This window comes from Andrographis paniculata, unplaced genomic scaffold (assembly GCF_009805555.1).
Source record: "Andrographis paniculata isolate CXL003 unplaced genomic scaffold, ASM980555v1 Contig38END, whole genome shotgun sequence".
NCBI classification, from domain to species: Eukaryota; Viridiplantae; Streptophyta; class Magnoliopsida; order Lamiales; family Acanthaceae; genus Andrographis; species Andrographis paniculata.
This window is the reverse complement of record NW_026137571.1, coordinates 1,557,248-1,584,748: the sequence shown is the minus strand read 5'-3', so window position 1 is coordinate 1,584,748 and position 27,501 is coordinate 1,557,248. Positions and strand designations below refer to the sequence as shown.

Below are 27,501 nucleotides of genomic sequence, written 5' to 3'. Positions count from 1 at the left end.
AATACCAATAAAATAAACTAAGGTTGTGGCAAGAATGAATAACTATGAACTAAAACTAAACCATAGTTCAAAAACACATATAACTAATTATTGCAATTAATATTATGATGCTAAATTAATTAGAAAAGCTGCTCCCTAATTTGCAACAATATAAACATATTATCCAGATTAAAATTAGATTAAATTAAATTAAATTAAATTAATATGTAGGTCGGGGTCAGGGTCAGGTCAGGTGCCCTGCTGCCAGCTTACAACACTCAGAAATGCACGTGATAATTAATTTAATAATCCCCAGTAGACCAATCATTATATCAAATCAAATCATTGTCTTTGGGAATTGTATATATATAAATAAATAAATAAATATAAAATATACAATGCTCCCATTTCAATAATGTATAGATATTTTACTCACATTCCCACACACATTGATCAACGCATGCATCACCTCGATATATTTTAGATATTCAATTTTAGATTTAATATATTTATATCTAAATTTGATCCTATTGAGTCTATCGATTCTATTTTGTATTAATGATTAACAAGACAATTTCATTATTTTTTCTCCAAAATTTCTAACACACATCTACCCCTAATAAGCCTAATAAGATATTCAGTATCTTGTCTCGTAAAAAAATGATCTGATAGTGTGGAAATTGACTCGTGACTGTAAAATTATGAAAATCACCTTTTTAACATTCACTTTTTATATAAAATATTTTATATTTATATTCACAACTATTCTACAATAACATCAAAAATCAAAATGCTAACATATTTGGTCTCCTAAAAGATGATCTCATGGTATGGAAATTGACTTATAACCGTAAAATCATGAAAATCACCTGTTAACGTTCATTTTTTTTATATAAAATACTTTATATTTATACTCACAACTATTTCATAATGATAACATCAAAAATAAAAATACTAACATACCCCCCCCCCCCCCAAAAAAAAAAGCCTAAAGAACACATTTGTTTCTTGTGTTTTTCAATATGTTTTACACTATATTCAATATACTGCTTCCGTCCATCAAACTTGTTTTTACTTTTCTTTTTTTATTTATATGTTAAATTTACACTATTACCAATTTTTGTAAAAATAAAAAAATAAAATTAATATTTAACTATTAATCTTTAATCAAGATCGATTTACTATAATACCATTATTACACATCATTATATTATCATACCAAATAAGAGCCATGAAATTAGAACATCTATGTTGTAGGTCATAAAGAAATTAACACAAATGATTGAGGTATATATGTATGTATTGTAGTAGAAAAGCATGTAGCTATAATAAGGGGCAATGGGCAGAAATTGAAATAAGTGTATAAATATAAATGTGTCACACAACAAACATATATGTTTCCCCAATGGGTCCATCATTCATGTGCCTTTCACCCTCCCAACCAATGTCTATCAATAAAATTTAATATGGAAATAAACAAGAACCTTCCCTTAGGGTTTCCTTAATTAAGACATCCCATATTTGGTTCTTGGATTTGATCTATTCTTAAAAGTATCCTTGTTAGATCACTCAATATGATTATGGTGTGTTTGTTTCGGGCTTTGATTTGAATAGTAAAATTTTGAATTTGAAAATTTTTTTTTATGTAATATATATAAGAATTGTTGTAATATTTTTAATGTAAAATTAATTTTTTTAGTTAATATATTAAATAAAGAATAGATATTTAATTTGATAAGTTTGGGAAAAATGATTTGTGAATAGTAAAAATTAAATCATTGTTAGTCAAACAAACACATATTTAGTGTTTCTTGCTTCATATTTCTTCTAATGCATTAAGGATCTTGTACTTACTTTTTAAAAAATATCTAAGCAAAACTTCTATTTCATGGATATATTAATTACAATATATGAATAAATATTTAGGCTCCATTTATATGGACGTTTTGGAGTTTTAAAAATTTTTAAAATAATAAAAATTGGATATTAGATGCCATGCTTAAAGAGAAAAAATAAGATATTTGATGTAAGATTATTTTTAAAAAATCAATGTTGATGAATAGTGCCTAAATTTTATTTTAAAAAAAATAATCATGTAAACATAGCCTTACTAATATAAAGAGATTTGTTGCAATTAATTGAACCTAATTTTGATTACATCAAAAAAAGGCTTTGTACATGTATCTTTGAAATATTCACTAATCATATTACTTAAATCATCTAAATAAGGGTTTATTCTATTGATATTTCAAATCAAAATCAACACTAGCTATAATTTTTAATAAAAATATATTATTTCTTCTCACAAAATATCACGAACAAAATAAATTCAAATCAATACTTCATTTTAAATCAATTTTTTACTATTTAGTCCATACGGTTTTCAATATTAAATAAATAAATTTTCTCACAAACATCCTATCAAAACACTACTTAAACCAAAGATCAAACTCAAATAACGTCATAGTATCTTTTTAATTTAAATATTATTCAATTATGCTTTTACTAAAAATACTCAATGTATGATGGTGATAGCTATATAAACAAGACATTTCTTTTTCAAAACCACAACAATGGCTCCAAATCTAAAAGTACAAGCTCCCAACTAATCCTAAATTTTAAGAATAAACAAACAACTTCTTAAAAATCATAATTGCCCTAATCGTCTAAAAAATTTGTGCAAGTCTATATATTTCATAATACTAATTAGCTCCTACATTTACACACAGAGAGTTCTTTAAATATATTATCTTACCATCTATCCAAAAATCAGTCAAATTTTCAACTAGCTCAAGTATGGAGAAAAGTATTATTTTAAAGAGATTACTAACTTACCCACCAAAAATTTAAATCTAGAGAATAGATATATGTGGGTATTGGTAACAGTGTACCTTGTTACTTGGTGGGATTAATTGGTTCCCACAGGGTGAAGATATATGAACATCGTCTGAGGGGGATGAACCATGAATCCATTGGCTGGCTTTGCCAGTTATGTTTCTGCACAGATGGACGATACATCACATCAAATAAACAGACAAACAAAATTTTAAAAAATAAATTAAAAAACTGTTCTTTCCGGCAACTTATGCAGATCTGGAATTTAATGGGAATGGGGGAGAACCAACCTACCTCCATGCAATTTCAACCATACAATATTGGAGAATTTTGTTACCATTCCTCCCAATATGGTTCTTGATTTGGAGCTATGGACAAAGCCCAGATGAAAAAGAACAAATGATCAGATCACATCAGATGCAAGAATGAAGAATCTACAGATTGGTTTAGGTAATAAAACAAAGTGGCATAATGTCTGAATGCATAATTTTAGATTCTAACTTGAGGTTGTCTGTTTTCTAATCTTTGCCTAGTGTTTGTATTCTGGCATTTAGACAGATTCTTTTCCAGGAAATTAAATACAGTTTGTGTAGTGTGACTTTGTCAATCTACTAGAATGTTAAGAGGCAGGGTGTATGTACGGCCAGTACTTTACTTCCCTGTACTGATCAACCAACTTGATAACTTGCAATGTTAAAAAAGACATTCTTAAAAATGACAAGAAAGTGACTAAAGGTTTAAGAAAAGTGAACTGCACTAAAAGCCCACAATAGAATCACTATATAGTTGAATAAGATCCTCTAACTATGGTGCATATTTAATTTTATCCCTTTACCACACTAACCCCCAAATCTAGAACCATCACAGCCCCATGATTGCTGTCTTGGTCAAACTCCACATAGAAAAAAAAGGAAAATACTTCACCTGTCCATCAAAGTTAAGGCTTATTTTTTATTTAAGTATGTCCGTCAAATTTATATTTTTGTTCTTACAAATACAAAATAAATGAATATTTTTGAAAAAATTAAAAGGATGAATTTATTTTACTATAATAATAAATAAAAAATACTTTTGAATCGAAATGACAGAAATGATAAAAAGAATATATTAAGTTAGAACGGGTGGATTACCTGCTAATATAATATAAATACAACATATGTTTAATAGTCTACACAATAGATGCTACGATTGATCTCAACATAAAATGTATGTTAACACAACGTACATATAAATATGAACCAACAATACATGGTAACAATATATATAGCACATTATGCATTAATTAAGTCATGTACTATCAGCACATCCCTAATCAGCATCCTAACCGCTCTCACTTAAATATTAACCTTATTTTAAGACGTAATAATAATTTTATCACTATCATTACATCACACATACAATATTAATTAAACTCATTCCTTAGTGAATTTTCTGAAATAATCTCATATAACTTTTACTTTTCTATTAAAATATTATTTTTTCTAGCTCTGTATCATACAAGCATTATTTTGGTGGAGTATATGTTAGCTTTCTATTATAGTAACTAAAAAAAATGGTGAGAGTTATAGTGGATAATGCACTTTGTCCTAGAAGCCTATCTCCCCCATTCCTCATGCATATCTTATCTATTTTTCTCCACAAACTAGTGTGGGGCACCAGACTTTGAAAACTTCACAAGATTGGAGAGAGAGAGAGAGAAAGATGATTTTGTGTAGGAGAGATATTAATCTAAAATGTGCAGTGTGTTCGTACAGTGTCGTATGGAGTTGAAATACCAAATGAAGATGAGAAAGGTACAGCAGAGCAACCTGGGCTAAAATAAGTGCACATTATTTCAAATCACTATCATCCTTTCTATCTTTTAATTCTTACATAGTCAGAATTGCTTATTATAAATCATTTTGGAAAATGTGCACAATTTTCTTTCGTAATTTAGAAATTGTACGAGACTCCCTCTTGTTTTAGAAAGCATTAGTTTTCAAAAAATTGCACAGAATTTTCTAAACAATGAATTTTATGCAAAATTTTTTAAAATACAAGAGAGAGTGTTTATATTATTTCTAAATCATGAGAGAGAATGGCGCATAAATTCGAGTAGATTAGAAGTAATTTTGTCCTCTTAGATATGTAACTATTGATGCCAATCATTTAATGCTCCTAAAGATTGCCTTCTTTCACTCTTATATATATATATATATATAAAGCTTTCCCTGAAATTTAAAGCATCCTCATCATCTACATCAATCCTCTATCAGTCTACAATTCTTTTCTTCCGTACCGTTGTCTTCTTAATTGTGCAGCACACACGCATATATAGATACACATATACAGATAGATACAGATATATAGACGTAAACTAAGAGGGCATAGATGAATTCTGCAGGAGGAAGGAAACTTAAAGCGTGTATGAAAAAATGGAGAAGATTCATCATACCTTGTGCTACCTGCGCCGTGTGCTGTAAATGGTCGCTGTGGCCGTTGTCATCTAAGCACGAGGAGAAGATTGTCCCGAGCGATGTCCCAAAGGGTCACTTGGTAGTATATGTTGGAGAGTGTCGGAAGAGGTTCGTGATCAAAGTAAGCTTGCTGAAGCACCCGCTCTTCCAGGCACTGCTTGATCAAGCTCGGGATGTCTATGACTTCAATGCCAATACAAGACTCTGTATCCCCTGCGACGAGAACATCTTCCTCAGTGTCGTACAGTGCGCCAAATCCCCACCTGATCGCCGGCTAGCCGTCTGCCTATGACATCTCAGCCTTAGCCATGACTAAACAGGATTGAAGAAATTTGTCGAATTGACACAGTATTTCACCTGGTGATGAAGCCACTCGAAGATTCAAAGCTGTCGGGTGAACTTGATTCTTTGATCCTGTCCATTGCCCCATAGCCAAGAAACTTCAGGCCATGATCGTGCATATTCCAATGGAGGGTATCGGGATGTTGACACTGTTCCCCTGTTTTTCAGATTTGTTGAAGTGAATTGAACAGTGGTTGAGTTGTAAGTACCTACAGCTTAATTCTTGTTAGAAAGCAAAGGAGTAGAAACTGATCAATTCTTGAATCGAAAATGTAATATCCAAAAACTACATTTCCCTCTACCACGGTGCAGCCTGAAGTTATCAATTTTGAAACTTTGGTTTTCGATCATCACACTACTTGGGAAACCACGAACCATTTAGAAAATAACTAGGTTCATGTGTAAAAAGTCACATTCGACAACCCACAAATTAGAAGTTACCTAGCATAGTTTTCTGGCTATTACGTTCTATAAGAATTTATTCCGTAAAAGAATGTTCTTAGAAAGTGCAGAGAATTTTAAGAAGTAATCAAGAAAAGGAACTACATACATAGATCGAAATATAATTGCAATAGCTAAGTAATGGTGTGCAATATCGGTCAACTACAAATCCCCCGGTTACTCGATCTAATCCTCTATAAAAAATAGAAAGATTCTGCATATTTTGAGCGATACAAGTCGAAAAAAAGCATGAATGTAATAACAGAACACACGGCCCCTAAAATACATATGAACGAAGAAGTCAAGTTGGATGAACATACTCATTCAGCATCTCCAAGAAACCACATTTTTTCACTACCATTTAAGCATCATGATAGAGTTATGAACGAATTCAGCTTCGACAAACCAATCTCAACTTCAAACTGCTGTCGCTGCTGCATTTTGAAGATAAAAAATACGTCGATACCTGGTGCATATATATTTTTAAAAAATACAAAACATGTAGAAAAATAAACACGTTTCAGCCTGCACGCCGTAAGTTAATCCGACCTGTCATTAATGGCGCCCGAGTTTAGAATAGGGGGAAGTTAAAATCAAGCTATCCTCCTAAGTATACTAACAAATGATAATCATATTCAGAGGATCACAAAGCAACTCTGAATCATCAAGGCAATATGAACATGGAAAATGTGTGTTTTGTTTGCATTTCAAACCAAAAATACAGCTGTTCTGTTTTCTTGATCAGCTTCAACAATGTCTACAAAATGGCTAAGGACAGAATGCCATTGATCTTGATCATAATTAAGGGAAGCATCACAGAATCATGAACTGAGTTACTGAATTCTGGCAGAAATTAAGGCATTGATATTTGCATCTAAATTCAGAGCAAGATAACATCATCACTACTGAGAATTCATGGAATTCACCTGTAATGGAGGCGTCGGAGAATTCACCAAGGAGACGAGAGAATTTTCGCGGCGGCGCCGTGGGGCCGAGTGTCGGAGGATCACGGCGGCTCGTGGCGGCGGCGGCGGCGGCTAATTAGGGTTTGGAAAGGCTACCATTGCTTGAGATTGAGGTCATCGTCGTCATCAGGCTGTCTATCTATGGCGGAAGATTTCGGCAACTGTTGGCTGCAAAACTGACATCATTAATATATATTCTAATTTCTTTTCGATTTATTTTCTCATTTCTCTCTGCACTTCTATATATTATCGCGCAGAAACCCTAGGGACTGTCAATTGCGACTACGGAGCAAAATTGAGCGGCGAATTGAGGATTCCGATGGGGAGAACGACGAGGCGGAAGGTACTGATAGCGCTAGGGATCGTTATGCTCATGGGAATCGCTCTTCACTTCCGGATATGGACGATTGATTATCGCCTCTCTGCTAACGACGCCGAGCTACTGCGGTTCGCTTTACATTTTCTCAAATTCCTCCATTTTTCCTCTCTCCGTGAGCTCGACTCCATTGAAATTTCTTCGGGAACTCAATTTGTTGTTGCTGGTTGCAGGAGAGAATTCGATCTGGCTAACAGAGAAGCCATGGACGAATCTGCGGAGTGGAGAAGGAGATACGATTCGGAGGCGGATAAGTCAGCGGAGTGCTTGAGGAAACTTGAGGAAGTAAGTGCCCTAATCTTCAGCAACTAACAAATCAAAATCCATGGCAGCTTCTCTGAAGTAATTAAATGCGATTCAAACTTCTGCATTTTGAATTCTAAGCTTTGTTCAAGTTCTGCCATGGCTGACTTCCTTGGACTTACAGTAGCTTCATCACTTAGGTTATATGATGTTCAATAGCTTTTGCTGAAAAGAAATGAATACTGACAGTAGATTTAGAGACTAGAGTGTTCTTAACAATGGTGATTGAATACCTCCTTGCCAAAATATGCTGATTGCTCTGCATTTTCCGATGAGCAATCAAAAAATTTGTCGATTCTCCGGCTTCTTTGGCAATCTTCTTCGCATTCTGCTGATTGCTCTGCATTTTCCAACAAGCAATCGAAATAACTAGTCGATTGTCCGGCTTCTTTGGCAATCTTCTTCGCATTCTGCTGATTGCTCTGCATTTTACGATGAACATTGGAATATGCCATGGGGCAGCAAGAGCTTTGATCTATGTCGTTTGATATGGAATTTCCGGGGCAGCTATTTTTGTTTAGATGGATTGTGTTGTTTGAGTTTCTCAAACTTCTTGTAATGTCTTCATCGATTTCTTGATTTCATTCATGTAGATTGAGAAGTTTCCTCGCGGGGCAGCGTTGGTTTCTACGGATCTGAACAAGAAGATCAAGATGCTGCAGAAGGTTCGGTTTCGGTTCCTTTAGTAAAACTTTTCGCTTCACTTCAAATTCTTGTTCGCTTCTTTTGCTGTTTCGAATTTGGAGTTCGGGAGATTCCTCTAAATTGTGAGATGCTCGGCATTCGGTAACAGGAGAACATGGATTTGCTCGAAAGGGTCGAGTCTCTGAAGCAAGAACTCGAATCGGAGAAACTGAAATGCAGCAAGGTGAATATGTAGATGGTTGTTAAAGATCATATACTCTTGCAAGGTTTCTCTTTGGTTTCTTTGTTGCTAAATCACAAATGTGGATCAAAACATTTACTTGTACATTCATACCCTTTTCTTACAAGAATGTGTCTTAGGTAAAGATCTTACACAAATGCCCGTAAAATAGTAGTCTAGGGGTACAAATTCCATGTTGATCCGGAAAAATCAGCATATAAAATACATATATAATATAGATAAAATAGTATTTACTATACATATTCTAACACATATAATACATATATAATATATGTTTATAACATATGCTGATACGCCATGCCATGTTGATTTGACTATATCAACATGAGTGGTCGAGTTAGTCTCGGTAAAGATCTTACACATTAGGAAATAGTAGTCAAGTTGGTGTGGTAAGATGATTGATGAGCATTTAATTCTAAAAAGGCCATTTGGGATTGTCCAAAAGTAAAATTTGTACAGATTTAACCCAAAACGACCAATGTCATACTAATATGAAATTAGATCAGTCCATAACAAAACTTAGTACCAAAATTTCTACTTTTGAGAAATGTGATATGTTCCAATACATAACCACAAAAGCTACCTACTTGGACGAACATCGCCAATGAAGATAGTTTTCCATAATCTGTCGATGAAGTGACAGAATGCCTTAACAACAGAATTCGGCGCGTGGAATTTAGACAACTTGGAGAAAGATAAAAGGAACCCCAGAAAGTACAAGAAACGAAATCTAGTTGATAATATATTGATCACAGACGAATGCATTTTGCGCTACCGGGAAGCTAGAGTCCAAAAATTCAGCAAAAAGGACGGCAATACGGCGAACCAGCTCAGAAAAGCCATGGCCGTAGACGACATGAATCTAGAGCAGTGGTTCATGTTGCATTTATTGAGATCGTTTCCAATGAGGACGGTAATACCAGCAGAGGCACAAGCAGCAGCAAATGTTAAAGTCGAAGTAACCTGCAGGTGATGCTATGTCAAGGAATGGAAGAGCAACAAATGCAAATCTACAAATCGGAACTTACAAAAGAATTAATAAATGAATCCTCATATCGAAAAATGTACATATATATATCAATCATGCAACAGTAACCACAATTTTGTAATTGTTGCCAAGAACATTTAAGAACAATGTCGGTTATGGTACTGATAGCACATAAAATATAAATTGACAACACAAAATACATGTTAATATAATAAAATTGCAACATATAAACTGACAATACATGACAATAATCCACACAGTGCATTATGATTAATCTTAGCACAAAGGTATGTCAACACATAACAATCTACAAAACACATGTTGTATGATGCCAGTTTATATTTTTTGTGTTATCGGCTCGGCACTAATTAATCTCTAATCAGCATTCAAACCATTTAAAATATATAAAACATTACAAATGGAGAAACAAACAGACAAGATTATTTGGGATGTTAAAATCCTATAACTTAGTATTAGTTTCCAACAATAAATTAAAAAAACATTGCATACAAATGATAAACAAACATAATGTATAGAACATTGCAAAAAAAGACATCCATCTTTCATTTTTCTCAATAAAAAGAGAACACATAATAATAATATAATAATAATTAATAACTTCCGGCTCTCCTAATAATTATGAAATAATAAAAAAAGCATATAATTATAGTGATTCATATCCGATTCATCTATGAAGTTATAGAACTACTAAAATTGTGAATATAGAAAACAGAAAACAAATTAGAAGTACTATGATCCGGAAAATAGAAAAAACAAATAAATTTAGAAATAAAACAAGAAAATTGTTCTTACTCCATCACCAACAGCAAACAAACTGACAGCACCACTATTTCGGAACCTTCGTTTTACTAGAAGTGCATACACATCTGCAAGAGCCAACAACATGCTCCATAAACTTTGTAAACCGACGGCAGCAACAAGGTACCTAATTGTCAATACAGAAGAAATTGTCACAAACTACGTAAAATCTTCATGTACTTTTCTTTCTCGGTGAATGGCACATAATTGCATAATATGGCTATGCAAGTGACGTAGCTCAAGAGAAACTTAGCATATTTTAAACTCATAAATCGGCAAGAGAAAAAATAAAAACAATTATGTAAAAAATTATACACAGAGAAAATTGCATTTTCCAAAATCATTTAAAAATCATATAGATGTTCCTTTGAAAAACAGTCAACTTTTAATAATAAAAATAAAAACCACCGCCAACTTAGGCTTTGTTTTTTTGTGATTTCAAACTAAAATCAACATTGTTCACCCTCCATAATTCCAATAAGAGTAATTTATCTTTCACAACATCACATCAAAATACTATTTAAACAAAAAAATTCAAATCAATAACCTATCTAAACTCAATTTCGAACGACAACCTTAAATACAACACTGCTTTCTGATTATTTATTTATTTTTAATGAATATATTTGAATTCCCCTGTTGAGATTGTGTATTCAAGAACTGCTGTTCAGCCAAAACAATTTTCAATAAAACACTATATATATTTTGTCATTCTCATCCATTCAAATACAAATATGGGTGTGTTTGGTTTGCATTTCAAACTAAAATCACCATTAGCACATATCGCAATAAAAATACAGTATCCATTCTAACAAAAAAAATTGCATCAAAATACTATTTAAAACAAATGTAAAATCGAAACCCCATTTTGAAATCAAAACAACAAACCCATAATATTTCAAATTTTGGTGTGTTCTCTTGTATAAACTTCACCCAATTTTTATTGTTCATCAAATTTTTTCCAACAAAAAAATCAAATAAAACCCCTAATATTCATTTTATAAAATTACACTAAAAATCAATTTTACATTTCAAATATCAATAACACCTATATATATCACATCATACAATTATTTCAATTTAAAATTTTTATTATTCAAAATCTCAAACCAAAATCCAAATCACCAAACAAACACACTAGTAAATTTTACCATTATAAATACTTTTAAACTTACACATATTTACATCAATAATATTGAATCAAATTAAAAATTAAAATAAAATGGCAAAAATATCTTTACACACAAAAATACCACCATCTATATTTCTTAATCTCTGCTCAAAAACACAAATCTATATCTATTGCCAAGAGGGGTGGAGTCCTATTCAGTCTTTAATTGTCACTAAAATATTAAATCAAATTAATATTCAAAACAAAAATCAAATAACAAAAATAAAACTTAAACCAAAACCAAACAAACTTTCTAACACTGCTTCAAATGTTAATTATGAAATTGGAATATAGATGCAAAAAGAAAAGGCACATTTATAACAGAATATTACTAAATATTTCAAAATTAAGAAACCCTAACCCCAATTCTAAACTAACATTAGATAAAATCAAACAGCAGAATATAATGTATTTACCTAAATGCTGTGACGGAAGGGAAATCTGAGGTTGTGGCCATAACACAAAGGGAAACAACTGCAAAAACAACTTGACATAATCTGAGGCAGAGTGCGCCGACGGTTCCGGCCATTCCAGGAACATCCTTCATTCTTACCGTCGGCGGCGCCGCCTCGGTGGTCTGCGGCGGAACCTCCACCGGATGCACCGCCGGACCGCTCATTTGGAATTTTTTTTTTTCTCTTAAAATAAATTCATCCAAACAATGCTATGACTCAGCACAGTTCAGAGACTGCTTTCAGCTAATGCCGTGAGAACAAATTCGACTCGAATTTTAAAGAATTTTGTTGCTGAGAGTAAAGTTTTTTTTAGACAAACTGACGTGGAGGCAACGCCATTGTTGCAGAGGGTTTCCCCTTTTATTTGCCCACTGTTTAGTTCTTGCAATGAAAAGCGTGTTTGGGTTTTGACGATTTTAGAAATTAATAGAATAAAAAGAAACGCGATTTTTATTTTTATTGATGCCAATCTATTGGGCCAAATTATATAAACTTTTTAAGGACTTGTTGGTTTTAATTTTAAGAAATCATTGTTATTGTCGTTGGGCCAAATTATATACACTTTTTAAGGACTTGTAGCCCAATTTGATTTAAATATATATATATATATATATATTTGTGGATTTGTTATGTATATTTGAAATTTTTCTTTAAATAACATTTGATTTAATATTCCCCCATCCCAAACAAGGTGCTACATTTAAGTTGGGCACGATTTATGTGGAGAGTATTAAGTAGAATAATTTAGAAATTAGGAGATAGTGATGAAAATAGAAGTGTATATTTTATTATTTTATTAGGATGATGTGATTGGATAAAGTGTGAGATATAAATTAAGTATAATTAATTATTTCCTAAAAATATTGCAAGTTATTTGGAATATAGCAAAAAGGAAATGTTATTGGGTGTTTGGGACGGATGGAGTATTTTATAAAAAAAGGTTACTTCCTCCGTCCACTTAATAAGTTTAATTTACCTTTTGCGTCATTGTATTAACATTAAAAATATCTTTAGTATAAATTTTTATACAAATGTCATTATATTTGTATTATAAAATACTAGTATTTTTGTCATTTTTCATTTATTTGTACTACCTTTAGAAATTCATAGAACTTCATCAGCATATCCGTACCGACAACCAATTGAATCAAAAGTACCCAAGGAAATAAGATTTTTCTTCAACTCCGGAACATGTCGAATATTAGTCAATGTTATTTCAACCACCTTATAGAATGCATCATTCTCCATCAATACAACTCCACATTCACCTGATCTAGTACAAAGAAAACCAATCTCTATAAGGACACATATGATCAATATGAATTATGTACCCAACTGTCACAAAGTGATCCGTTTTATACTGCAAAATCTTTTACATTATCCAGATTCTCATCGGCAAATCTAACAAAACCATTAGTATTTGAGGAGTTAGTAATATTCTTCTCAAAAGACTTTTCAGTAATATTCTTCTTTGCAGTAATGACATTAATTCTTCTTGAGTCATTCTTCAAATGTTTTTCACTTCGACCAACCAAACCATCAACTTGATCATCAGTAAGATTTTTGAGATACATTTTGCTTCATCTTTTTTTAATTAAACTATATTTTTATATTCTCCAAAAAATTAGTGTCACGAACATATAATATTGTATCAAAAAAGTGTTCAAACAAATTAGATAAAAACTTAACCAAATCAATGTCTGATTTTCATCATCAATGTTGACATTTTCAAGAACATAACAATCTTTTCGAAACCGTAAAGATGATTTATAATAGAAGTATGTTCCTTCGTACGAAAAGTGTAGAGTTGTTGCTTCAAATAAAGTTGTATAGTAAACGAATTTGTCATATATAATGCTTCTAATGTTGGAAAATTTTTATACCACGAGAATATCAAATAATTATCGAAATATAAAATTCGATATCAAAATAATTTATCAGAATTAATTCAATAATCAATCGAAATAAATTCGATAATCACGACAATCTTATTGAAATAAATTCAATAATCAATAATAATTTATCGAAATAAATTCGATAATCAAAATATCGAAATCAATTTATCAAAATAATTTTGATATTCACAACAATTTTTATCGAAATAAATTCAACAATTTTTTATCGAAATAAATTCAACAATTTTTTTTATCGAAATAAATTTGATAATCAATTTATCAAAATAATTTTGAAAATCAAAACAATTTTATCGAAATAAATTCGATAATCAATTTATCAAAATAATTTTTATAATCACAATAATTTTATCGAATTTAATAATTTTATCGAAATAAATTCGATAATTAATTTATCAAAATAAATTTGATAATCACAGTAATTTTATCGAAATAAATTCGGTAATCAATTTATCAAAATAAATTTGATAATCACAATAACTTTATCGAAATAAATTCGATAATCACGTCGAGTCGAGGTGGAACCTCTTTCCCTAAAAAAACGAATATGCCCCGGTAGTGCCTCCGATTCGTGGCGTAACGTTCCCAAAGCTAAAACGACGTTCGTCTCCGAATTAGGTGACACCCCAATATTTCGGAGCTCCGGCGAACTAAAATAAAGAGACTTAAGCTATGTCGAGAAGTTAGGCAAGTATAGATTCCGGAGCTTCCCGGAAAACTCGCCGGAAATTGAATGAGGTGGAGAGGATTAGAGAGGAAGAACTCCTCTTGGTGTGGTGTTGGAATGGTGAAAGAGCCTTATATATGCACTCCAACCTTAGGAGTGTTTAATTCCGAGTCGAAACCGTCGATGTGTAATGGCCGGTAACCGCCAGTCATAAACACCAACTTTAATTCCGGTCATAAACACCAATTTAATTCTGGTCATAAACACCAAATTTAATTTCGGTCATAAATATATTTATTTGAATTTCAAATAATTATTTATCATATATGCATGTAATTATCTGGTCCGGACAGGTGGCACGTGCGCTTGTGGCTTACGGCATTTATATAACTAACCATACTATCAATAACTACCATACAACTCACATGCATTTTAACTCACCGAATAATGGGTTCCGAAAATTATAAATTTAATTTAAAATTAAATTTCATCGATTAAATAATTAATCAATTTTTCAACATCTAATTTGGTCCACAAATATGCTAACGATGTCTCATTTGCGTTAGCACGTCAAAACATTATCACTCAAACACAAATGAAAAACACAGGGGTGTGTTTGTGTGGGGGATTTGATTGGATTTATACTATTCATCCAATTTTTCCCCCAAAAAAATCAAATCAAACACATATTTTTCATTTTTTATATTATAATAAAATTCAATCTTACATTCAAAACATCACATCAACACCTATTTATATTACATCATACAACTATTCAAATTCAAAATTTTTACTATTCAAATCCCAATTCAAAATCCAAACCCCAAGCAAACACACCCTAAAATAGATTGTTAGCTAGTTAGGTTAAAAGACAAATTTTAGAACTATAATTCAAACCAGTTCGATATGCACCCAAGCGTGCGTATACATATTGAGGTTATTACAAAACCTAAAAATTCGTTCAGTTTCAATTAAAATTATTCTCGTTCAAATACCTACAGAACAAGAAACACGCTGGATTATCTGATATTTAAAATAAATTAAATTTGTTATTTTAAACAAAATAAATAAATAAACAAACTCTAATAATATCGAGTAAAACATAAGTATAGTAGAAAGGCCGATTTTTACGCAGTCCGCTAAGTTTAGTAGACACATGACCAACAAGGCAGTGCCACGTGAAAGTGCCTTTCGATTTTTATAAGATAAATTTGAAGTGGAAAGAAGCATTTAACCGTATTTTTTAAAATCAATAGTTAGCAATACAACTTATTTATTTTTTATAAAGGTAAAAGTTTCCATTTTTTTAAAAAAAAATATATATATATATATTTTGATCTATAAGACTAATAAAATTTTGATATGGACAAATAACATGGACAAATTTGAATGAATGAAGTAATACACATGATAAATACCAGGCAAACATGAATTCATATTAAAAATTTTGTAATTTTTTATTCTCTTTTATTTTTTTTTACTTTTGTTCCTTTTTATTTTATATATATAATTTATATTTTTTTAAAAAAATTATTATACACGATTTATTGATTTTATATAGTTATAATATTATATATTTTATTTTATGTTTAGGTGTACAGGATAATTATTTTTTTTATTATAATATATTTTATTGTATCAAAATACTTTAAACTTATGAGAATATATATACATATATATAATATTTATGTAATTTTTACACTTTTTTATTTGATATAATAATTTTTCATTAAAAATCATATTACTTATTTATTTCAATTTGATATATTTTTCTTTTTAACTCAACTAGTGAAAAAAATTAATAGTAACTGATTTTATATAATTATAGCAATATTTTTTTTATTATTAGACAATTTCTATTTTCTATTTTTATTTATATAAAATTAATTTTTCATTAAAAAAAAAGCAGTTTATTTATTTATTTTAATTAGACATATATATATATATTGTTTCAACTTATGTAAAACAATTAATAATATTTTGTATGACGTGGAATTCTAATATCCTGCAAACCAGGTTCGACGAGAAAGTCACACTAGGCGATCCATATATGACAGATCTCATAGTCACAAGTTCAACTTCTACACCACCTGGTCATTCCTTACGGGACAATAATATTTTTTTATTTTAAATGTATGAGAAGAAATATATGCACACTTAGGTTATTTTTAAATACTTTATATTTGATTTAATTTTTTTTCATAAAAAATAACAATTAATTTATCTAATTCAATCGGACATTTTTTTTCCTTTCTATTTCAAGTGATGTGAAAAAAATAAAAATTTAGTAACTACACATGATTTTATACAATTATAATATTTTTATTGTTATTATTAGAAAAAATTTATTTATTAGTTTTATGTATAAAGATAATTTAAACATGTGAAAAAATATATATATTATATTTAGGTAAATTTTACACAATTTTTAAAATTAATTTACTAATTTTTTATAATTTTTTTTATTAGATTCACTACTAGAAAATAAAAAGTTAATAGATGCAGAAATTTATCGCAAATTTTAATTGGCGACAATTAAAAGTCACGGAGAACAATTTCGTAACAAATTTATGCCACAACCTCTTGCTTTGACTATTTCGAGGGTAGTATTTGTAGAAAAAGTTACAATTAACTTTCCGTCACTATTTAAAGTAGCGACTACAAAAATATCCAAAATATTTTTATTACGTATCTTTTGACTATTTCGTCACAAGTATTGTCATGAAATTTTTTCGTGACTAATTTAAGTTGCGGCATTAATAACAAAAATATTTACAACATTTTAATTTATTACAAATATTGTCATGGTAAATTTGTGTGACTTTTTAAAATCATGGCATAAGTAACGAAAGCAACCACAACTTTTTTATTACTATGCGTAACTATTTAAAGTAACAAAAAAAATATATGTTAAATAAATTTAATAATTTTTTATATTAAATAGACAAGATCACATTTTTGTTATAACATCTATAATGCTATATTAAATAAGTATGTATATATTTTTAAATGATTAATTTATAAAAAATAATATTTATATAGTTATAATATAATAATAAAATAAAAATAAACACTTAAAAATATATAGCTAAGTTAGCGTGACAAGTCTTTAATAAGGTCACGGTAATTCAAAAAATAATGGTGTGGGAGTTGTATTGACTTGTGTTTCAACTTCCGTTGATATAAAGTCAAAGAAGTGTAATAATATTATTTTGTAATTTATCTCACATAAATGTCACCATTTTACAAAAGTCACGGAATTTTATTGCAACTTCTGTTGCTATATAAAGTCACGAAGGTGGCATAGTATTATTATACAACTTATTGTCACATAAATGTCACAAATTTAGAAGAAGTCACTAGTGAAATTTCACGCAAATGATTTCGTATATTTTTCCATGACTTTCCACTAAAAAAATCACTAATTCGTACTAAAATCGTGATTTTTTTTACCGTAATTTTAGCAAAATTTCCTGGTAGTGATTTTTTCTCTTTTTTTAAGTCAAATGATGTAGTTTAATATCATAAAAATATTATAAATAATAATAATAATATTTTTTCTATAGGCACCAATAAAAATTGATTTAAATTTAAATATTCCACCAGATGAAGCAGAATTGCACGACGAGAATGAAGTACGAGTTGAAATGAATTAGACAAATTTAATGTCAATTGTAGAGATGGAAAATAGACTCTCTCCTGATCAAAGTGTAACAGATAAAGCTATTGCGTATACGTTATACTTGGAATATGCTCGTGCAAATAATTTTGGGGTCAAAAAATGAAAGACTGTGTATAGCAAAAAGAAGCCAAGATTTTTAATAGGAAAATGGTACAATTGTTCTTGCGAAGGTGAAAATGACGACAAATCTTCAATAGAAAAAGCATCAAACTACAAAAAGAACAGCTTTCGATGTGTATGTAGTGTCAAATTAAAAATTTATCGGGGTAAGGATCAAATTTGAAAGATCACAGTTTTTTACCGTGAACACAACCATAAATTGTATAGCCTCGATGAAGCATATTTAGTGTAATCTCACCATGGATTGAGTTATGAACATAGAACAGTATACAATGCATTGTTGAATGCCGATATACAGCTTGCTAAAGCATATAAATTGATGAAAACAATGCCACAATGAGAGACCAATTTGAAATTCATTCAAAGAGATGCATTTGATGAAGTTGTTAAAGAGAAGAAGAAATAAACAAAAGATTTATGGAGGTGATGCAATTGGATTGGTACAGTACTTTAGAAAAAAAAGTCACTTTATAACTACTTTTTAATTGGAACATGAAGGTGGATGAAAATGATATTACGAAGGTAAATTTATTTTTCAGAGGCTCCACATGATTAATATATTATGCTTGCTTTGGTGATGTCATTTCATTCGACACAACATACAAAACTAATAAGTATAGACTTATGTACGCTCCATTCATCGGAATCAACAATCACAATGAAAATGTCATATTTGAGTTTGCATTTTTAACTGATGAGAGTCAAAGATCATGTGAATGGCTTTTTGGTTTGTTTCTTGAGTCTATGGGGAACAAACAACCGAGGGTTGTGTTTACGGATCAGAGTCAAGCAATCATGAATGCAGTCGACAACAAGTTTCCCCTTGCTCATCATAGAGTGTGTCAATGACATATTAATCAAAATGCTCCATCATATTTTAAAATGTTGAACTCCGACTTAAAGTTTAAAATATTATGGAGAAAGTGCATGAATTTTAGTGAATTTGAAGAAGAATTTGAGGCAACATGGAAAAATATGGTGGTTGATTACGGAATTAATGAAAAGAATTGGTTTAATAAGATGTATAATTTAAGACAAAGATAGTCGTTTGCTTTTAGCCCTGAGGTGTTTAGTGTTGGGCTTATGGGTACATCTCGCAGTGAATGTTCTAATACAACTTTGAAGGCTGAAATTGGAAATAGTACTTCAAAACTGCTACATGTGTTCAAAGTTATGAAAAGGTCTTAAGTTGTTGACAAGCAAAAGAGAAGATAAATGACATTGAACCACGTCCTGAACAACCCCCATTTTTTAATCGTCATAACCCAATACTTAAGTAAGCTGCCATGGTATACACATATAAAAGTTTCAAGTTGTTTGATGCAGAATTGAGAGAAGTATTATCTATTGGATGTATAGAATCACCTCAATATTTGGATGGTAACTTGAGGATTTTTAAGATCATGTCTCTTAATGGTAGTTCGAAGAACTACATCGTGCAACTTTAAAGCAATACAGGTGAAGTTTGGTGCACTTTTCATAAGTTTGAAACTACATGTATATTATACAGATATATTTTGTCGGTATTTACAAATACTAGACAAATTATAATACCCGAAAAATATATTTTGAAGAGATTGACCAAATATGCCAAAAGTGCAATATTCTCTACACCAAGTGACAATGCAACTCAAAATAATAATAGTAGTTTGCTTATTGAGTTGTCATTTTGTCAATACAACAATGAAAAAGTTATATATTCTTACTTTTCATTAGTCAAAACCAATGTACAAGCAAGATTGGTTATATTTGAGGGTATGAAGAACATAAAATGAAAACTACGAGCTTGCTTGGGAAGTATGGATTCAAATAATGCAAATATTTGCAATGATTTGTCTCCCAATGAAATTTAAGTTCTTGTATGTGATCCACAAACTATGAAAAAGAGAGAAACCATGGTCAATATTCATAAACGTCATTGAAATGACAAGAGTTAAACAAAATGAAAGATTGTCACATCAAGTAAGTTAAATTATATGTTATACAATTTTTTTACGTTATATTATATTTATTTGTTATTAAAGTATTTTAATGTTTATTGTTGTTATATAAAAAAAAAATGCTATTTTTTTTTTAAAAAAAAGTCAAAGTATACTAGCATGCAATGATTTTCAATGAAATCCAAGTACACAATTCTTTTTAGGAGAAAATTATGGATCTCAATCCATGTCTTTTGTATGTAACATAAGATCCTTGATTTTATTTCAAATATTTAATTGGCATTATTTGATTTGTATGTTTTGTAATGAAACATTTTATTATTATTTCTTTTTTTTAGTTTTTTACATTGTTTGAACACTATATTATTTAATTTAAAAGTTTTAGTGTTTTGAATACAATAAAAAGTATTATGCAATTAATTTTTATGTGTACATGTATTCTAAAGTAGTGCTTTTATATTAAAAATATTTTTGATATAAATTATGATTAAAAATATAAAAAATATATATTAACTTTTTAATGGAATTTATTTTTTAAAAATTTCCACTAAATTGAATTGATTGAATTATATTTATTTTGTCTCAAAAGAGTTGTATTGTTTTTGTATTTTCATTCATCCCAAAATAATTTCATGTTTTCTTATATAGTAATCGCGGTCTCTACTTACATCAAAATTATTTTTACTTTTTCAAAACTATCCATAATTATTACTTTAACTCACTTTTTAAAATTATTAAAAAAGTAAGGATATTTTAGATATTTATATCCTACTTTTAATTAAATATTATTATTTATTAATTCTCGTGTTCACTCCACCGCTCCACCTCTTTTGGGACGGATGAAGTATTATTTTTAAATTATCCAAAAATTGTATATTTTGAAAGTATTTGATATTTTAAAAATAAAAAATATATATATTTAATAGTATGTAAATGTATGTTTTTGTGTGTTAATATATGTTTAGCAGAGAATGTTAGAAAATAAAAGTACCACACACTATTAAGTTACAAGTAATAATTAATGACAATACCATTTAATAATGGCGGTAAATAAACAATTTTAAGGAAAAAATATATATATAAATTAGTATTTCCTCAGACCCCTAACAGATAACTCATTTTCTTTTTTAATATGTCCCATAAAAGATGATCGTTTTCTATTTTTGGTAACTTTATCAATCTTAAACATACTTAACAAATATAAATCAATTTAATTAAACTTTTAATATCTTAGTATATGACCAACTCAAAACTCCTTTATTTCTATCTCTCTCCTCAATTAACATAATTTTTTATCTATATTTAAAATTCCTCATTTTTTATAAAACTAATTTATGGTAATGATAAATATATTATACAAAATTTTATTATCTACAAAATGATATTTATATTGCATATATTTTTTCGAAATATAATCTTAAAATTTTTTAAAATACCAATAATATTATTCATATAAAAAATAATAAACTAATATTATATTTTATTATTAATAATTTACTAATTTACATTACCTAAAAATTTGTATCCCTAATAAAAAAGTTCATCCATTGCGGGACGAAAGAAGTATTAAAATGCACTGTTATGTAGCAGTGTTTTATTGGCCCTGCTCAGGATCTACTAGAAGAGCAATACTATTACATACTCTCTCTGTCCCACGAGGAATTAACCCTTTTATTAGGGACACAATTTTTTAGATAGTGTAAATTAGTAAGTTATTAATAATAAGTTATGATATTAATTTATTTTTTTTTATATGAATAATATTATTGGTATTTTAGAAATTTTTAAGATTATATCTCAAAAAAATATATGCAATATAGATATTATTTTGTAGATAATAAAATTTTGTATAATACAAATAAATAAAAAAATAAATTATAAATTTTTATTTATTTATCATTACCATAAATTAGTTTTATAAAAAATAAGAAGTTTTAAATATAGATAAAAAAAATTATGTTAATTGAGGAGAGATACAGAAATAAAGAGGTTTTGAGCGGTTCTACGTGTAAAATATTAAAAATTTAATTAAATTAATTTATATTTGTTAAATATATTTAAGATTAATAAAATTATCAACAATGGAAAGAAGTCCGTACAAAAAAAAGGGATCAGACGGATTGAGGGAATACTTTTTTTTTTTTTTTTTTTTTTTTTTTTTTTTTACACTAATAAGAAAAATTTTCAAATTCAATATAGACAATACAAATCAAGAAGAAAGCCACCCAAATTAAACAATTCCACAAAATGTACTATTTTTTTGCCACTAATTTTGCTATATCATTCAGTGCTCTAACTAATTGTCCATTTAAAAATTAATTTTAAAATAAATTGTTAGCTAGCTAAGTTTAAAGACAAAATTTAGAAAAATAATTTACAAGCGGGCGTAATATATTGAGGTAATTGCAAAGCCTAAAAATTGGTTCAATTTCAGTTAAAATTATTCTCTTTTAAATACCTACACAATAAGAAACACGTCGAATTATCTACATTTATCTAATAATCAAAATAAATTAAATTTGTTATTTCAAATAAGATAAAATAAAATAAAAATAAAAAAAATAAAAAAATAAAAAAAACTCTACCAATATCAAGTAAAACAAATGCACAGTATAAAAAAAGGCCGATTTTTAGCAGTCACGTGATCCGAGCGTGCGTGTTCTTGGCACGTGATTAGAGAAGTGTCGTCATGGTTTGAAGTCAAAAGGCGTGTTTGGTCCAAACTCTAAACACGTGACCTCTGCGCCCTAACTTTAACTCCTTTCTGTTTCATCAGATCATATTTTGACAACTTCTTCCAAACTCATAGAAAACTCCTTCTTCCTCCCCTCATTTCCTCATTATTCCAATCCACACCCACAACTAATCAAAATTAGTTAATCAAATTACAAAGACATCCCCAAACTCCCATTTATTTCCTAATGTACATTGAAAATTCAGACCGCCAATAACGACACACTTCAAAACGTCTTTTAACTAAAAACATCGAAATCAAACACAACAAAACTAATCAAACAGTCTTTTTCCGATAAGGAATTGTACGGACAAACATTAGATCACTAAAATCCAATCCACAGACTTCAGTGATCGGAATTTCAAAAGGATAAGAGACTCCGGCCAACTTTCCGGCGACGACGATGACGACGGCAACGGCAGCGTTCACAGATAAACATCACTGATCGTCAAACGTTTCGCCTTTTTTGCGAATTCGCTGCAATGTAGCAACAACATACGACAACATTAGCGACATTCGATTAAACGTTAAAACCATAAAAAAGATACGTCGAAAAACCCGATCGATCGCACCTATACGGCTCGCTGCAGAGTTGCCTGACGGCGCCGGAGGCGTCCCAGTAGAGGAGTTCATTCCACCTCTTGGCCTTTCTGGCGCCGAAAATGTCGGCTAACTTTCGATACAGTTCGACGTACGAACCGAACATCGGCAGATCGAGAGTCACGCGCTGGTCCAACATGTTCACAAAAACGCTGCAGCCGCCCCCGCCGGCGGGGGCCGAATTTTTCGGAGATTCAGACAACGACGAAATCTGCTCCGCGGGGACGATCACCTGACCAAAAAGCATGAACTCGGGCTTCTTCGTTTCCTGACTCGAATTCCCGATCGTTAGCAAGCAAGACACATTTCCGTTCCCGCCTTTGGGAGTCGAGGCGCCGGAAGGTTGTACCGAGGATTTCGCGTATTGAGCATGCCTGGCTCCCTGCATGCCGGCAGGAATCGAATTGCTCGGAATAGACACGAAGGTGTTGCTCGTACCGGGAGCATGGTAGCTCCCGGGAAACATCGGGATTTGGGCGTCGACGGCGGCGAGTTCTTGCGAATATCTCATCCTTTTCCGCGGCGAGTACGGGGCAAGGTGGAAGGACGGGATCGGCGGGAATGCCTTCATCGGTTCGACTTGCCACGGGTTGACGCGCTTCACAATTTGAAGAGGCTCGGGATCTTCCCATCTCACCTGCCATAATCGAGCATCGATTATAAACAATCGAATGTTTCGTAATCGAAAACAAGAAACTGAATGATCGATTGATCGGGAAATCGTTGTACCTCGAGGCGCTTCCACGGCGAATCAGGCCAACGAACGTGGTCGACGGGTTGAACCGCAGTGACACATCCTGCGAACCAACTTGTTCTCACGGAATCGGGAGAGTCCTCCGACTCCAATTCCATTTTGTACCGCATTCCGACAGCCCAATTCACTTGGAGCGATGCGGTCACGAGAGACGCTTTCACGACGAAATCGGGAGTGGTCGATCGCGGATAGTAAACGACGTCGAACGAGTGGCCGTCGACGGCGGCAGCCGCAGCTTGAAGAACATGTTCGCCCTTCACTTTCCCCTTATGGATCAGAGACATGGCGTACATTTTCTCAGCCATCTTCCGATTCTCTTCCCCCATAAGCTCCGGAAATACGTCGAACGATTGCCCGCTTCCATCGCCGGAATTCCACAGCGCTGCTTCCTCGTTAACGGAGCTGGTGGACGACTTCCTCACCCGCTTGATCCCAATGGAAACGACATCGTTCGCCTTTTGCACAAACACGATCGCATCGCCAGCGACGAGGCGTTTCTGGTTCACGAAATTGCTCCACCCCGTCGTCAAGAGATGCCGCCTCGGCGTCCCCCGGTAAATGTGTCTAAAGCTCCACGTCTGACCGTGAATATCCTGCGCGACGAGCGTCTGCACCGGCGGATCCGCCGCGTAGTCCAATGCAGGGAAGATCGTCTCGGCGCAGAACCTCGGCACCGAGAATCCTCCGCCGTTGTTCGCATCGGACTGCGTCAGCGTCTTGATGAACATCATCGGCTTCTCCTGATTCTCCGATTCATTATTTCCGATCCGCACAGCACCGCCGTTGTGGAAATTCAACGACTCCGCCGAAATCGGCGCTAATCGGAGCTTTAAGAATACCTCGTCCGTCGCCTCGTCCGCCTTCAACCACGATCCCAACACATTGCAAGGAATCATCGCCGGAACCCTAGGAACATTCCGGAAATCGACATTCTGGCCTGTATGCTCGGCATGGCCTTGAGGAAGGTAGAACACCTTCGAATCCGGCGCCGGAACTTGAACCAAGGCGCCGGCGCAAGCTCTCCATAGCTGAGCGTCTACAGATTTCTCAGTCTGTTCAGAACTGGCTCTCGACTCCATGAACTCAATCATACTCTTCGAAAACTCAATCCATAAATTATCTCCTCCTCCTACAAACTTCTTCACCAAGAAGAACAGTTTTCCATCAGAATTCGAAGATCAAAAACCACGAAACGTATGAAGATTCAAAGCGTAATATACCAAGCGTCAAATCCAGTTAAAACATTTTGATTATTTGAAATTACTATTGAAACACAGAATTCTCGAACCGTAAAATTCTTCAATTCATCAAAGAAAACAGAAGTAAGAAACAGAGGCGAGAAAGAACAGAATCAATTTCGGCAGCAGAATTGAACGAACAAGCCCCAATCGAAACCCCGTGTTTTCACGAGCACGCAAATTCACAAAAATCCGCGGCAAAAACAAGCAATAATCCAACACCGAATGTAGTTTATCAACAAAATTCCGATCAAAAATTTCGTAAAAAAGACCTGATCGTAAGAATGCAATAGTTGTAGAAGGCGAAAAACAGGGAATCAAAACCTTTTTTTGCTCTCGTTTTCTCCTGTATCTCGCACTAAACCACGTCTCTCGCTCTCTCTCGCTCTCTCTCTCTCTGCTCAACCGCTCCCTTCTCTCTCTCTCTCTCTCTCTCTCTCTCTCTCTCTCTCTCTCTCTCTCTCTGTTGTGTGGAGTCGAAAAGAGTCGCTTTAGTCTCTTATTTTTCGGTCACCTGAAGGTTTTTGTTTCTCTCTTTTCTATTTACTGAAAATATATATATATATATATTATATATATATATATATAGAAATTAAATACATTTTCTTTCGTCGATAATTCATCCTCAAAACATTCGAATAATTATTTAACGAATCATTAGCAAATAATAATAAATACTATAATAATATAGTGTGTTTTTTTCCATCCTAAATTTTTTTAATTAATATTATAAAAATATAATAAATTTATATTTCACATAAAATAGATTCCAAAATAGTATATATTTATGTACAACACAATCCAATACAATATATTATTTTTTTTTTGGATTTTTTTAATACTATATAAATATTGAAATATTCATAATTTTTACAAATTTATCATTTTTTTAAGACTTGTATGAATAAAATATCAAAATTATTTTATATTTTTATTGATTAATAAAATATGAATAAAGTAAAATAATATATTAAGTTGGAACGAATTTATTTTTTTTATTTCAAATAAAAATAATTATTTTTTTGCAAAATAATATACTCTTTCTGTTCCATAACAAAGTATCTATTTTTTTATTTTAGTATGTCCCATAACAAAGTATCTATTTTTTTTTTAGTAACTGTACTATCTATATAACATTACAAATACCTTTACAACTTATAATATATTACACAAATGTCGTTACCTTTATATCACACATATTAATTAGGTTATTTTAATCATTTCTATTTTATTCCTAGTACATCCAAATATAATACTAATATTTTTAAAATTACATGTAAAAAACAAATTGATATTTAATGGAGACGGAGAGAGTATTAAAATATTATTGGAACAAAAACACAAATCACACATCATTTCAAATCACAATTTAACAAACTAATTTTCAGACACTTCTAATATACTCTTTTTGCTATAAAAAATTATGTCGATTTAGTTGAATTACAAAATTTAATAAAAATGAACAAAAAGTGATTATTTTTTACTATAAATAAAACAAAATTATTTTTTGGTAACAAAAAAAAAAATGTTTTTGGATACCAAAAACATTTTTTTTTTTGATTAATTAGGCCCTGGCTGGACTACAATGTGTGGGACCCGCCATAATGGTGTTGTGGTCCATGGAGCTCCAAATATTTCCATTAGGAGTAAAATGGCAATTTAATAATTTAATCATGTGAGTTAATTGAGGCTAGTCAATAGTTGCATGACCAATTTTTAGCAAATGTTCTTTAAATTTTGTTATAAAAAATTCTAACATATATACAATATGGAGTAATTATTTTTTCCAAATGAAAGTAATATATAATAAAATATTTAAAATATATTATATTATAAG

The 27,501-nt window shown here is 31.1% G+C and overlaps 4 protein-coding genes and 1 long non-coding RNA gene across 10 annotated transcripts; 2 read left to right on the top strand and 3 right to left on the bottom strand.

Annotated features, from left to right (window-relative positions):
- Positions 1 to 2,227: 2,227 nt before the first annotated feature.
- Positions 2,228 to 7,107, bottom strand: LOC127251013 (uncharacterized). 2 transcript variants are annotated; one of them, XR_007838826.1, is made up of 6 exons: positions 6,980 to 7,107; positions 6,374 to 6,487; positions 5,628 to 5,821; positions 5,249 to 5,556; positions 3,109 to 3,182; positions 2,228 to 2,976 (listed from the first exon to the last, which is right to left on the bottom strand). It is a non-coding gene; the product is annotated as an uncharacterized LOC127251013 (long non-coding RNA). The 2 variants fall into 2 exon arrangements; XR_007838825.1 differs by lacking the exons at positions 6,374 to 6,487; positions 6,980 to 7,107 and having other exon boundaries at positions 2,232 to 2,976; positions 5,249 to 5,552; positions 5,628 to 5,768.
- On the top strand, positions 3,134 to 5,634 carry LOC127251012 (protein SMALL AUXIN UP-REGULATED RNA 12-like). The gene is made up of 2 exons (XM_051274537.1): positions 3,134 to 3,264; positions 5,198 to 5,634. The coding sequence occupies exons 1-2, from the start codon at positions 3,240 to 3,242 to the stop codon at positions 5,560 to 5,562; spliced, it is 390 nt and encodes a 129-aa protein (XP_051130494.1). The 5' UTR covers positions 3,134 to 3,239; the 3' UTR covers positions 5,563 to 5,634.
- On the top strand, positions 7,052 to 8,707 carry LOC127251011 (uncharacterized). Its single transcript, XM_051274536.1, has 5 exons — positions 7,052 to 7,181; positions 7,276 to 7,465; positions 7,568 to 7,679; positions 8,291 to 8,362; positions 8,491 to 8,707. Exons 2-5 carry the CDS (start codon positions 7,338 to 7,340, stop codon positions 8,575 to 8,577), a joined length of 399 nt encoding a protein of 132 aa, XP_051130493.1. The 5' UTR covers positions 7,052 to 7,181; positions 7,276 to 7,337; the 3' UTR covers positions 8,578 to 8,707.
- Positions 8,708 to 9,030: 323 nt separating this feature from the next.
- LOC127251010 (CASP-like protein 5A2) lies at positions 9,031 to 12,359 on the bottom strand. The gene is made up of 3 exons (XM_051274535.1): positions 11,978 to 12,359; positions 10,385 to 10,517; positions 9,031 to 9,546 (listed from the first exon to the last, which is right to left on the bottom strand). Exons 1-3 carry the CDS (start codon positions 12,178 to 12,180, stop codon positions 9,355 to 9,357), a joined length of 528 nt encoding a protein of 175 aa, XP_051130492.1. The 5' UTR covers positions 12,181 to 12,359; the 3' UTR covers positions 9,031 to 9,354.
- Positions 12,360 to 23,203: 10,844 nt separating this feature from the next.
- LOC127251002 (auxin response factor 16-like) lies at positions 23,204 to 26,090 on the bottom strand. Of its 5 annotated transcripts, none has more exons than XM_051274518.1 (4): positions 25,989 to 26,090; positions 24,402 to 25,565; positions 23,645 to 24,309; positions 23,204 to 23,549 (listed from the first exon to the last, which is right to left on the bottom strand). In XM_051274518.1, exons 2-4 carry the CDS (start codon positions 25,515 to 25,517, stop codon positions 23,498 to 23,500), a joined length of 1,833 nt encoding a protein of 610 aa, XP_051130475.1. In that variant the 5' UTR covers positions 25,518 to 25,565; positions 25,989 to 26,090; the 3' UTR covers positions 23,204 to 23,497. The 5 variants fall into 5 exon arrangements, with proteins under 5 accessions (XP_051130475.1, XP_051130476.1, XP_051130474.1 ...); XM_051274519.1 differs by having other exon boundaries at positions 25,937 to 26,082; XM_051274517.1 differs by having other exon boundaries at positions 24,402 to 25,562; positions 25,989 to 26,082.
- Positions 26,091 to 27,501: the final 1,411 nt, after the last annotated feature.